The sequence below is a fragment of the Pristis pectinata genome, chromosome 1 (genome assembly GCF_009764475.1).
Source record: "Pristis pectinata isolate sPriPec2 chromosome 1, sPriPec2.1.pri, whole genome shotgun sequence".
Taxonomy (NCBI): domain Eukaryota; kingdom Metazoa; phylum Chordata; class Chondrichthyes; order Rhinopristiformes; family Pristidae; genus Pristis; species Pristis pectinata.
The window spans coordinates 42,213,024-42,227,474 of NC_067405.1; the positions used below are offsets into that span (position 1 = coordinate 42,213,024).

Below are 14,451 nucleotides of genomic sequence, written 5' to 3' on the forward strand. Positions count from 1 at the left end.
TATTTTTCCCCATGGCTTTGTGTGGGAAAGGTCATGTCTTACAAACTTGATTAAGGTTTTTGGAGGAGGTTACGAAGATGATTGATTAGGGTAGGGCTGTGGACATTGCCTACATGTACTTTAATAAAGCATTTGACAAGGTGCCTCATGGCATGCTGATCCAAAAGATTAAGGCACATGAGATCCATGGAGATTGGATTCAGAATTGGCTTGGCCATTGAAGATGGAGAATAATGGTAGAGGGATGTTATTCTGACTGGAAGACTGTGACCAATGGTGTTCCACAGGGATCAGTGTTGCAACCTCTATTGTTTGTGATATATACAAATGACCTGGACAAAAATGTAGGTGGGCTGATAGGTTTTAAACAACAAACTCTGGCAAAGTTACAGATAGTGAGGAAGGTTGTCAAAGAATACAGCAGGATTGAGACCAGTTGGAAATATGGTCAGAGAAATGGCAGATGAAATTTGATCCAGATAAATGTGAGATGGTGCACTTCGGGAGATCAAGTGCGAGAGGAAAGCATACAGTAAATGGCAGGACCTTTAGGAGCACTGATATACTGAGGGATCTTGGGATGCAACATGAGTGGATAGGGTGGTAACAAAGACAATATGGCATGCTTGCCTGCATCGGTCAGTGCATTAAGTATAAAAGTTGTCAAGTCGCGTTGCAGCTATATAAAACTTTGGTCATGCCACATTTGGAGTATTGTGTGCAGTTTGGGTCGCCAGAATTACAGGAAGGATGCGGAGCCTTTGGAGAAGGTGCAGAATCAGAATTATTATCACTGACTTACATGATGAGAAATTTGTTGTTTTGCAGCACCAGTACGATGCAAAGACATAAAAATTACTCTAACTTACAAAAATAAGTAAATAGTGCAAAAAAAGAAAACAGTTGTTGGTGCCTGGAACGCATTGCCGGGGGGGGGGGGGGGGGGGGGGGGTGGTGGAAGCAGATATGATACAACATTTAAGAAGCATTTAAACAGACACATGAACAAGTAGGGAATGGAGAGATACAGACCATGTGTGTACAGATAGGATTAATTTGGTTGGCACAGACATCATGGGCTGAAGGGCCCGTTCCTGTGCTGTGCTGTTCTATGATTTATGTTCTACGTCATCCTCAAAGTCCCTAGTATCACAGAACCCAGTATTCAGCCAATTCAATTCATTGCAATTAATATCAAAAAACAGTTGTAAGCAAAGACAACAGGACCAAATAATATCCCAAATGAATTGTATAAACATGCTCCAGAACTTTCCATGCTCACACTATAACACTGGCATCTGCTGGACAATGGACAAAACTGCCCACAAAAAACAAGACAAATCCAATTTCATTAACTACTATGCTACAAATCTACTCCACATCATCAGCAAAGAAGTGGAAGGTGTCATCACAATGCTGTCATGCAACTTACCCACTAATCCTGTTTGCATTCAGGACCACTCAGCTCCAGACCCCATTACAGTCAAGGTCTTAACATGGACAAAAGAGCTGAACTCAAAAGGGCAAGGAGTGAGTGACTGCCCTTGCTATCAAAGCAGCACTTGTTTCTTTTTCCTATCTTGCATAACATAGGACTTCATTGGATCCATCAAGTCTATACTGGCTCTCAAAGCAAGCCTATCGATCCCATTTCCTTTAACCTATTCTCTCACTCATGCTCATTAACATCCTTCGATTCTTCCACTGACGCACCCAGGGGAAACCCACATGGTCATGGGAAGAGCATGCAAACTCTGTCTAGACAGCACTAGAGGTCAGAATCAAACCTGGATTACTGGAGCTGCCAGACTTGCAGTGCCACTGACTGTGGCAGTACAACAGCTATCAATGAGAATTAAAGGTTTGACTCCACAGTCTGGAGTCAAACCACACACAAAAGGAAGTGACTGTGATTGTTTGAAGTCAATCAAGTCAACTTCAGAAACCACTGGAGGACAATGTTCCAGGCCCAAACATTTTCAGCTGCTTCATCATAAAGTCAGAAGTACAGATATTTATTGAGGAGTGCCAATGTACAATTCCATTCACATTTCCTCATCAAATGAAACAGTCAATATCTGTAAGCGAAAATACGTGGATAACGTTCTGACATGGACAAATACCTGGCAAGCAATATTTGCCAGGCAATGACCATCTCCAAAGTGATATTCTAATCGCCTATCCTTGATATTTATGACATTAACATAATGAATCACCCAATAACTCCTAGGGCAGGGGTGGGGAGGGGGGGGGAAAATGGGGTTACAACTGTAAACTCTCCCTCCCCACCTCCACCCCCCCCCCCGTATGCATTATGCAAATCAGCCCAACATGCAACAGCTACAACCTCATGTAGATGTGTTGGAGTTAGTTTCCTAATATTCTTATATCTTAGGTGAACTCACCCTCCCACCATGCCCGACTCCAAAGTCTCCCCAATGTTAACAAAATTCTGCAGTTACATTTACTGAGAAATAGGTATGGAATATTTCCAAATAAAACAGAAGGTCATGCAAATAATGCAGCACAATCTTACTAAACCAGTCTTAGAATGTTCTTAGGTATTCCTGGTGATCTATTCTTTAAAATCATTAGAAGTAGGAGACATATTTTATGTTGGATATTGATTTGTAATCACTAAACTAAATATAGGTATCCAATGTTATCATTGTACATTATTAGATTTATTACAGAACCTTCAAGAAAATTTTTGATCCATTTTCCACACACAGAAAAACATTACTGAGAAGCTGCAGTTGGTACCTCATTCTGAGAGAGGCTTAATTGTTAGAACATATTTCTCTAATTGCAAGTATCAAAGGTTTTTTTTAGGAAAATGGTGAACTGATAGCTGTTTTAATTAACCAGACCCTTACAATCACTGTCTCATTGAGACACATATTGTCCCCTGTACCGTGAGTAGTTAAACATTTTGATCTTACCTAGAAAGAATTCCTTTTTTAACAATGCATGTTCTGTGTTCGAGCCCAGAACCTGCATCTTTTCCAAGTTTCTCTTCTCTTCCATCAAACATTTTCCAAAATAATCATGTCTAGAACATCCTTGCCACCATGCCTACCAATCTGATGACCATACAAAATGTTCTTGTTCCAATGGTAGTCATTGTTACAAATGCACCATGCCCACCTCCCTGAGGTATTGTAGTTCTTACGATTAAAACCACTGTAACAATTACTTCTGAAATAAAACACGTATTTTCTTTGGAACTGCTAGCTGATGTCATATTTGCTGGATCACTCCCAGGCACAACTGTATTTCCTCATAATAATATTGTAAGGGTTTTATAAATATTCACATTGTTTATTTTGTTTTATACTCCAAAGAAGGGATGACAATACCGTGGGATAATTAAAGAACCATGGATGTATTGAACAATATTATTCAAGGCAAAAAGACAAGGCTCATTTTCACCCGAGTTTGAAAGCTTACAGTGCTCAAAAGTAAGCCATTATGTTTTCATACAGCATCATGTGTTCTTGACTTGCTTTTTCTTGGAACTTACCAACTTCTTTTTGCACACGTGGAACACAAGAAGTTGAGCCATTTTTCTTGACTTCCTTTTTGGTGACTTCTTTGCCTGATGTCACTTTTACTTTTGTAACATTTGCCTTTCCTGATATGAGAGGAGCATTCTTTAGATCTGACAATGATTTGCACAAAACTGAACATTATTATGTAATTACAAGTACATTTTCTGAGTGTGGTGAGGAATGAGAAAAGTGGAAAACAAGAAGATTTATACTGCATGTTGATTTTTTCCCCCAATATTAGCTGTTTCAGTTCCTGGCTAAGGTTTTATGGTTCTGGGCTAAAATACATTTCTCTGTTGCTTAAGTGTTAAAGAGTCCTTTTATCCCAACCCCACCCTATTCACTTTGCCACTATTTTTGCATATGAAGTGGATCTTCAGGTTCATGGAAATACATTGGACGGTATGGCCTTTAATATTCTACTATTTTAAATTGAGTCCTGATTTGAGTCTCGTTAACTCTGCATCACCAGAACCTGCGATTTTAATTTTGAACCATAGAAAACTACAGCACAGAAAACAGGCCATTCGGCCCTTCTAGTCTGTGCCGAAACATTATTCTGCTAGTCCCATTTACCTGCCCCCAGCCCATACCCCTCCAGACCTCCCCCATCCATGTATCTATCTAATTTACTCTTAAAAGTTAAGAGCGAGCCCGCATTTACCACATCAGATGGCAGCCCATTCCACACTCCCACCACTCTTTGAGTGAAGAAGTTCCCTCTAATGTTCCCCATAAACCTTTCCCCTTATACCCTAAAGCCATGTCCTCTCGTACTTACCTCTCCTAATCTAGGTGGAAAGAGCCTACTTGCATTAACTCTGTCTATGCCCCTCATCATTTTGTAAACCTCTATCATATCTCCCCTCATTCTTCTCCGCTCCAAGGAATAAAGTCCTAACATGCTCAATCTTTCCCTGTAACTCAACTCCTGAAGACCCGGCAACATTCTAGTAAATCTCCTCTGAACTCTTTCAATCTTACTGACATCCTTCCTGTAGTTTGGCGGCCAGAACTGCACACAATATTCCAAATTTGGTCTCACCAATGAATTTTGGACTCCTGCTCGTGATCTACACTTGCTTCCCCATTCATTCCTGGGCCATGTGTATCCTAACAACTTCTTTGTAACCATACCTATGGAGCTTGAGTTTCCCCTGTAACCATTCACATCAGTTTTGGCTTCCACTCTGGACCAGTGCTCAATTTGTATTTTGATTTTCTTTCCTCTTTTCTTTTATCTCTGAGACCCCAATCTCTTTTCATCATGCTTTTTTTTAATTTCTCATCTCCTTTGGTGCTATGGCTTACCAAATCTTTAAGCAATATCCCACTAGTAAACCAGATTTGATTCCCTTGGATACAGTTACAGGATTCCTCTGATTCTTTTTGCCTTCTTAAGCACACTTTGCTGCATCCTTATGAACAATAACTCCCATTAGTCATAAAGCTTGGAAACAGGGCTTCGGCTCACCACATCCATGCTGGTCAGTGGGCGCCTATCTGTATTAATCCTGTCTTCCAGCATTTGGCCTGTAGCCTTCAACACCTAAGCAATTAAAGTGCTCTTCCAGTCAAATGCTGTAACTCTGCTTCCACTACTCTGACAGTGTATTCCAGGTATTGACCACTCTGGTGAATACCTGAAAAAGATCTCCAAATCTCTTGCCCCTTAACCTAAATTTATGTCCTCTAGTTTTATTCACCTCTGATAAAGGGGAAAAATCCTTGCAACCTATACCCCTTAACATTTTCTATACTTCAATCACGTGCCCTTTTAACCTCCTTTACTTCAGAGTAAAACAGACAGAGCCTCTCCATTTTTTCCTAACTAAAATATTCCATTGCAGGCAACATCCTGGTGAATCTCCTGTACCCTCTCCAGTGCTATTACATCTTTCTTCCAGCATGGTGCATGCAGTACTCCAGCTGAGGTGTGACCAGTGTTTTATAAAGTTGGAGTAGAACCTCCCTGCTCTTGTATTCAATGCCCTGACTATTGAAGGCCAGCATCCAATGTGCTTTCTTAACAACACTGTCTACCTGCACTGCCACCTTCATGGATCTTGCACACCAAGGTCCCTCTGTTCCTCAATACTCCCTAGGCCTTTACAACTCAAGGTCCTAGCCTCATTAATACTCCCAAAATGCATCAACTCTCCTTTATCAGGATTAAACTCCATCTGCCATTTCTCAGCCCAGTTCATCATCACATTGCTATCACAATGTAGCCTAAGACTACCATCTGCATTGTCAACAACTCCACCAATCTTAGTGTCATCTGCGAACGTGTATCATGCCATGTACACCCACACCCAAATCATTCACATTTATTACAAACAGTAAGGATCCCAGCACCGTCCCTATGGGACACCGCTAGTCACAGGCATCCAATCACAAATATAACCTTCTACCAGCACTCTCTTTCTCCTATTTTCAAGCCAATTTTGGATCCAATTAACTAATGTGTCCTGGATCCTATGGGCCATAACCTTTTGGAACAGTCTCCTATGTGGGATCTTATTGAAGGCCTTACTGAGGTTCATGTAAACCACATCTGCTACACTGCCCTTGTCAATACAATTTGTTACCACCTTAAAAATTCAATCACATTGGTTGGACAAGACAAAGCCATGCTGGCTATCTCTGATTTGTTCCTGCCTTTCCAAGTAATAATTAATCCTATCCCTCAGACTTTTCTCCAATAACTTCCCTACTATTGACATTAAGTTCACAGATCTGTAATTGCCAGGCTTTACCAAACTGCACTTCTTGAAAAGGGGGACCACATATGCGGTCTTCTAGTCATCTGGTACCTCATGTGGCAAGTGAAGATGTAAAGCTCGCAGCCATAGCCCCAGCAATCTCTTCCCTTGCCTCCCACAGCAGCCTGGGATAAATTTCATTTAGCCATGTGGATTTATCCACCTTTAAACCCAATAAGACACCAAGTATCTCCTCTTTATCTATGGGTATGTACTAGAATTTCATCTTCTCATTCACTGAGTTCTCTAACTATAAAGGCTGTTTCCTTTGTGAAATCTGATAAAGTATTCATGCAAGACCTTATCTCCTGGCTCCACACAGAGATTGCTCCTGTTGTCCCGAAAGGGCCCTACTCTTTCCCTGATTATTCTTTTGTCTTTAATATACTTATAAATTCCTTAAAGATCTGGCTTAATCCTGTCTGCCAGTAATACTTAGTTTTCCATTGTACCATGCTATTTTCTCATCAACTTCCCATCCAAACATGACAAAACCCTTTCCATCCAAATCACCCTTCCCAGTGGTGTGGTCCCTGGATCAGCTATCACTTGAGACCACTCACCATATCAATTCACCAAACCTTTCCCACCTAGCTACATCTTCTACCATTTACTGTTATGGTAGTAGCTTGTATTGCTGAAATCACACCTCCCTTTGTTCCCCACTCCTGTGATTCTTTCTCATCCTTTGCTCTAACCCTTTCATCTCTTATTCCACTTTAGCCTTTTCTACCAGTTTCACTGATTAACATTCTTCATCTTTATTATTGTACAAATTCACCTTTTAGTCCTTCAGTGTATTTTCAAAACTTAACTGAAATAGCTTTTCTCTAATTAACCTGCACTTTTGATTTTGCAAATGAGTACCTAAATTATATCAAAACATTTCAAAAATGGTTTGGTATTACCATTAGAATACTTAAAAATAAAAAAAATACCTGTGGTCTCATTTTTCAAAATATCCTGCAATAAAGCTGCACATCGGTCAAGGCCTTTATGAATGTCTGTAACCTTTGGAAAAAGTTAACGTAATGTTGCGTTAATAGGAAGGTTCTCATATTAAATTATTCATATTTGTGTTTTGATTACTTTAACTACACTCTGGATTCAATTTGCATACATTACAAACAGACATACCTGATCCTCAGAATCAGTGGAATACAGCGAATAACCAGGCTCTACAGAGACTACTGAAGCTTTTCCTCCTATGTTTCTAGTAAGAAAACAAAAATCAAAATGGAATAAAAATAACCTTTGCTTTCCAAGTGGATTTGAAGATGAGCCATTTAAGCACATTTGCTGTTATAACACTAAATGTTATGAGAAATAGTTGTAAATCTGTTTATATTTCTTTACCGTTCTTTCTTCCTAGGACAGATCCTGCAACAGGTTAGTGCAAGTGGGATAATGACATCAATGAATGTTCCTTTTCACGACAACCAGATAGAATTTAGCAGAATTCTTTTGATATAAAAACTCCCACAATTTCTAAGATATGCACTGAACGATCGTGCTAAGCCAACCTACAGGTTTTTGTGACACTGAATAAATCACGAGGTCTGCACAGTTCCCAATGTTTCATAATTACGAAAAAAACACAAAAGGTGATGAGAAGCATAATAAGTTATTTGTGATATTTATTATGAGAAATGATAAATTGTGTCTTGTGATCTTGTGTGGAAGTGATAGCATTATGAGCAATGGAATTCAGTGCAATAATTACACCCATTGTTGCATTCTCAAAACCCCAATGCAGAAGAAAAAACATTGTCAGTCTCCATAAAGGCATGTTCAGATAGCCATTATTAGACACATCTTAAACATAAACAGCCTTTGACAATATATTCTTTGCTCACACCTGCATTATAAACATCATCTAACAACTACTGTAATTATTCCAATCTCAAAAGAAATCTTACATATTGCATTAAATGTGATATTACTAATAAAGTTAATTATTAGAGTAGGTTAATAACTGAATATCTTACCTCTTTTTTCCATTCCATTGCTTTGAAGAGCCTACTAACCTTCCTGAAGAGAGCACCTAGCAAGGAAATTTTCATTCATTTACAAAAAAATCCCAAATATACTGTCAACTTCTAACTACTTTACACTGTGGCCTATTTGTTTAAAATGGTAACAAAATCTCAGTTGATGTACATATTTCTTACAGGAAATCCTCTCAACTTTTACTACTATACCAGTAGTGCTATTAAATTACAACTGAACAAGTCCCCCCCCCCCCCGCCCCCCAAATTAATTTTTGGGATCTGGGCATCATTGATAAGGTCACCACTTATTGCCCATTTCTACTTATTGCTGTGAAAGTGGTGGTGAGCCACCTTTCTGAATCACTTCTGTACTTTTGCTGAAGATATTCCCACAGTGCTATTAAAAGGAGTTAATTCCAGGATTTAGAGAGGAACGATGAAGGACCGACAGTACACTAATTGGTTAGGATGATTGGAACTTGCATGGGAACATGTAGGTGGAGGCGTTCCTATGCATCTGCTTCCCTGAGAAATCTATGAATTAAAATCCAAGTGACTTGTAAGAAAATTAATGATGAGAAAATTCCAAATACAGGAAGTCCCCAGGTTACGAATGAGTTCAGTTTTTGAGACTGTTTGTAACCCGATTTTGTATGCAACTTGGAACAGTGTCCACGCATGCGCACTTGGCCCGGGAATCGCGGCTGCGCACGTACACTTGGGCCAGGGATTGTGGCCGCACATGGCCCCAACCGCACATACGCACTTGGCCCGGGGTTCCCCAGCCACACATGCGCACTTGGCCCGGGGTTGGGCCAAAGAAGGTGTACCGCCGCCGTGGTAGGATCGGGCGCCGGGCCCGCTTACGAACAGACCACGAAGGTCAGTTCGTAAGGACGGGTGTTCGTAAGTTGGACGTTCATAAGTCGGGGACTTCCTGTATTAAAAAATAAAATTGAAACAAAATAAATTCACAATATTAAATTTCATAATAACATTCAATGTAACCATACAAGAAATTCCCATTTTTACTGCAAGCCCCTTTTAATACCTTTTCTTCCCCTTTTCATTTACAATGTAGACTAAAGATAGACCCTACAACATGCTCTTCTCAAATATCCACATCCAGTTTCCAATACTATTTGCAATGAATTTGTTTTCTCGTGCTTTTCCTTCTTAAGCTTCTGCATTGGCACTACATTTTCAATGATTTCAAACCTAACAACAATTCAAAGCAAACCAAAGGTAGAAAAATTTGAGGTATTAGCTCCTTTAATTTTTCTACTCACTTTTTCCACTTTGTTGTCCTTTCAAACAAATTTTACCATTTATTAATTCCCATTCTCTCTCTCGTTGCATGGCCTTGGTCACACACATTAGCCCTTTCTGATCTTTATATCTCTTATCACCAGCACCACCCTATTTTATTCTCATTACAATACTAACCATCCATCTTCTGGCCCTCATGGTTGAGGATATTTAAGGTGGTTCCCTCTCAAGTTTTCTCTCCCTCATATTAAAATCCACCATTATAGTTCTACTCCTCAAATCCCATCTGAACTGTTCATTCCTCTAGACTACTGTCCTATCTTCAACAGCACTGAAATGGGCATAACCAGTCATAAATGAGAAAAATTACTATGACCAATGATGCACAAATCTCTCTAAAGCCTTTAAGTTGGTTGATTACACAATTCTTCAATGCCTCTCCTCCAAAGAACACAATGGGACTGCCTTCACTCTTATTTTTATCTATGCATTTATAGCCAGTTAATCTCCAGATATGGCTTTTCTGCCTTTACTCTGGAGAATCCCATTCTGAAACCCATCCCCATGGACTTATTTTTCTTCTTTTCAGATGCATTCATGTGCTTTCGCTTTACAACATCTGACATGTACATTGGTAATATAAGCTCCCACTGTCCATCATCTTTCTCGACTCATTCACAATGTTGTTGGACTGTTAGGCCAACAGCTGATCTTGGATGAATTACAATTTCTTTCATTTAAACAACAGAAAATCTGAAACCAAGATCATCACAACCACCAGAACCGACTGTCTATGTAGCCAGTTCCATCCATAGCCCAGCTGATGGCTCAAGCTGATATCTCAATTGCCTACATTCACCAGAACTTCCCTGCTTCCCTCTCCTCCTTGGGGGTGGTTGTGTCTGCAGTTCTACAAATTTCAAAATATTTTCACAAGAAATAGGATGAGGCCATACAACACTTTGAACCTGTTCACGATTCAGTGAAATCATGGCTGATTTTTACCTCCTGCCACTTTCATTTACATGCTACACATCCTTCAATTCAATATCAAAAATCTATCCATCTGCCTTGACTGAGCGTCCACGTGTACATCCTAAATCACAATGCATAATGAACAAAAATAGATCCAGAATGGGCCTGTGATACACCACTCAAAATGACTCCAACTACAGCCCTTAATTTCTACTTTTTTTTGATCCCTGAACATACAAACAATTTTTAGTCTAGCTTGTTATCCTTTCCTAATCTTAATCTCATCTATTATAATAAAGCAACTTGCTCCTATTTTTCGGCACCACAATCCTCCTGGTAAAATATTTTCTGCTTATTCATTTCCCCTTTATTTATTGGATAATCTTCATTGGTTTTATTTTCCCAGACATCCTTCCTGTCACTTCCTGAATACCAAAACATTAGCATTCTTGGACAAGCTTTTATTTTCACAAGCTTCCTATCCCTCTTGATTCTACTGGGTAGGGTTGCTACCTGACAACCCTTCTCTTGACCTTGTTTCTCCAAATATTATTGCAGAAAAGTAGCTTTTTCTTTACCTGGATCTCTGGCTCCCACATGGACTACAATCATTGGAGTCATAGAATCAGATACACCACAGATACAGGCTGATTAACCTAGGAACCTGCACGGGTTTGGGTATGGGAGGAAGCCGGAGCACCTGGAGGAGATCCACAACAGGGGGAATGTGCACACTCCGTGTAGATAGCACCCAAGGTCAGGATCAAACCCAGGTCTCGGGTACTATGAAGCAGCTGCTCTACTGAGCCATTGTGCCATCTGATCATTGTTATTGTCCCTCTCCTTGCATATTATTTCCAGTCTACTCCCTTCATCTGGCATTTACAGGGCAACAAAGCAGTCAGTCTAGACTGCCAAAGATTATGTTGGCCCATCAAATCACCAAATACACAATCACTTCTGCATTTTAAGCAACATTGTCAATGCTCCACTAATTCAAGCCATCTACTCACTGTCAGACCGATATTTATTTGACTGTCCTGCTTAAAGACTTTATTTAGACTGCAGAATTGCATGAAAGCACAAAAACATGATTGAAAATATTATCATTATTTCCAAATCTCTCAGCTCTCTCCCGCAACATCTCTTGCCTCCGCCAACTTTGCAAATCACCCCCCACCCAACACCCCCATCCTGTGCCTGCCCACCAATATTTTTACCACTTTAAATTCTGGTGTACCTCTGCTAATGGCATGTGATTAAAAATCAATGATATCTTTATTTATCTAAGCCTCGAGTTCTCAAATAAACCTTTCCAACTTTAAGATGCTCCATAAAACTTCTCTCTTTTGCCAAGCTTTTGGTCACCCATTATGTGGTACGCCATGTGGTACAACAGGATATACAAATACACTATTTAAATGCATACTCTACATTTATACTTCTCTAGATTTCCGGTTACCCCACACTACCACCTTTCTTATTATTTTAATCTCCCTGTCGCAGGCCTTCCCTTTGGCTCTTTAGTCCCCTATCATAACCATCTTCATTCCTCCCTCAACATTTACCACAACTTACATCGTCTCCAACATTTCCCAGTTCTGATGAAAAGTAACCTCTCCTACTGTGCCCCACATCCCCACCAGCTCACCTTTCCCTGCATCCAAGTTAGATTTATTGTAATCCTTTCCCATTTCCGCCAAAAGTCACCAACCCAAAATATTCTGTTTCGCTTTCTGCAGCTGCTGCCCGACGTGCCGAATATTTCATCAATACGTTTTTATTTCATATTACTAATAATCACAGTATTTTTTTAATAGATGTACAAGTTGTTGTTCTTACTTTTGATAGGAATTATTGATGTGGAGCTGTCCCAGAATATTGGTTTTTCCTGGCTAAATCTTTCCTTCCTGCCTTTCTCTCTTCCTTGTTTGGCAGTTCATCATTCCTCCTTCAATGTTAGCTTCTCACTTCCCAAATTTCAGTTCTTCCCTAATGTAACCAACTGCTTAAAACCAAAAGCTATTCTGGCAATTGTGACAATGTGATCCAATTCAATCATCCCAGATGTGGTTGCATGAATCAGTCCTTCATACTCAAAATTCTTAAGTTTTCCAGAAATTAAATATTATTGTGCTTTCCTGTGCTGATATTTTTAAATTTGTTTGTTCAATTTTATAGCTTTCATTAAAAGTACAGAATATTGGTTAATCTACTTGGCACCTCATTTCCCCAAGCACTTCATTTGTACTCTCACCAAATTCCTACTTCAGTTGTCTTCAAGTGCACTGATTCCCCCACAGGTCAGATAATGTGTTTACAAACCAATTCTTCATATGTTACATACATCAAACAGTTTGGATTGCTGTCAGTAATTATATAATTTTCAGGATGTAGGACCAATGCAAATAACTCATAAGTGTCCCCTTATGATATTCTCTCATGTTTAAAAGGGTGGCTACTAGTCCCATCAGATCTTAATTGTTAACCTGCAAACAATATGATTATAGAATGGCATGAAACAGGCCAAGGTTGCATCCTTGGGGGAGGGTTCTGTCGAGGTACATAAATCGGCTGTTCCTGACACTTAAATAGGACTTAATTTTACTTCTAAACTTTTCACCCTAGATATAAAAGTTCCCAGTAGGCGTGGTGATAGACTCCTGCACTTAGCTCAGAATGTGTAGAATCAGTGGATGCTCACTACCCTTCCAAAGCCTTATTGTATGGCCACACAGGTTTCAATAATCATAGTTTAAGTATTTTATGGAGAACGGTTATTTTTCACCACAGTTTGAAGTGTACAATCACACACAACATTAAAACATGCAATCTCCGAGAAACACATTTTGTAGCAAACCAGTAAACACGAATTTCAGGAATATCGCTGGAGATAATCAGGAGATCTCAAAACGTTTCACATTCAATAATTTATTAGGAATTGCAGGTAATGCCTTTACGCATTAGAACAAAGTGGTCAATTTGCAGAAAGCAACATGATGAAAGGCCACTTAATCTGTTTTAATCATTTAAGGGAACCTGTTGTGCTGTACAAATGATTCAAAAAAAAATCTTCATAAATATCTCATCATTAAACTCGCATATTCGGTCATGCAGCCTTCCTGACATCAACGCAAACGTTGGTCTTGAGTCATGAATCGTACTGTTCAATAATTCTCACTTTTGAGACCTTGTTAGAGAACGGTTATCAGACAATGGAAATAAAACAGAACAAAGCAACTTTGCAAATTTTTAAACAGGATCCAAATGATCATTTTCCTTTAACATTTCAGCAACTATCTGAAATCAAAGGCAAATTTATACACAATTGACATTAGATTAAAATATTTCATCATTTTAGAAACTGGAAAGAACACAGCTAACCGTTAAAATCTGTTCACGCCAATTCTCAATATTTCTTACTTTTGAAGCCTTTGCAGTTTTCATCTTCATTGTTTTCTCTCGATTGTACCCGGCAGGCATTTTCAGGCCAATTTACAGAAGGAATGAAATAAACGGACATGCAATCAAACCCAGATTTTCCTTAATTATCTCATAACACAAGGACCGCAACAGCAATTCAAATATCGCTGCTCGAGTTCAGTAAAGAGCCAACTTATCACTGCACGGTTCGCAAGCACTTCTGTCCAAAACATTCTAATGATAAAACAGACGAATTAATTTCCAAAACATGCCCTGTAAACATTTATAAACCCTCGTAATGAAAGCAGCAGATTCTCCCTTTATGAACTTCTTCAGCTCACAGAGAAACCTGAGCGGAAATTCCGCCTCCGGGGAAGGAATAGATTGAACACACTGCGGAATAACTCGGCCTTAGTTACACCCGAGCACTTTGATTACCGGCCGATGCTGCCAATAACAGCGTCACTGCCTATGCTC

The 14,451-nt window shown here is 39.5% G+C and overlaps 1 protein-coding gene across 4 annotated transcripts in view; it reads right to left on the reverse strand.

The window, feature by feature from the left end:
- Nucleotides 1–14,403, reverse strand: part of ccdc14 (coiled-coil domain containing 14) — a 31,734-nt gene extending 17,331 nt beyond the window's left edge. The window contains exons 1-5 of one of the 4 annotated variants that reach the window (XM_052020601.1): nt 13,975–14,403; nt 8,305–8,360; nt 7,454–7,529; nt 7,255–7,327; nt 3,524–3,634 (exon numbers count right to left, since the gene is read on the reverse strand). In XM_052020601.1, coding sequence (XP_051876561.1) covers nt 3,524–3,634; nt 7,255–7,327; nt 7,454–7,529; nt 8,305–8,360; nt 13,975–14,034 — 376 coding nt within the window. In that variant the 5' untranslated portion in view covers nt 14,035–14,403. The remainder of the gene's footprint in view (nt 1–3,523; nt 3,635–7,254; nt 7,328–7,453; nt 7,530–8,304; nt 8,361–13,974) is intronic. The other 3 variants (XM_052020583.1, XM_052020592.1, XM_052020610.1) reach the window with 3 other exon arrangements.
- Nucleotides 14,404–14,451: the final 48 nt, after the last annotated feature.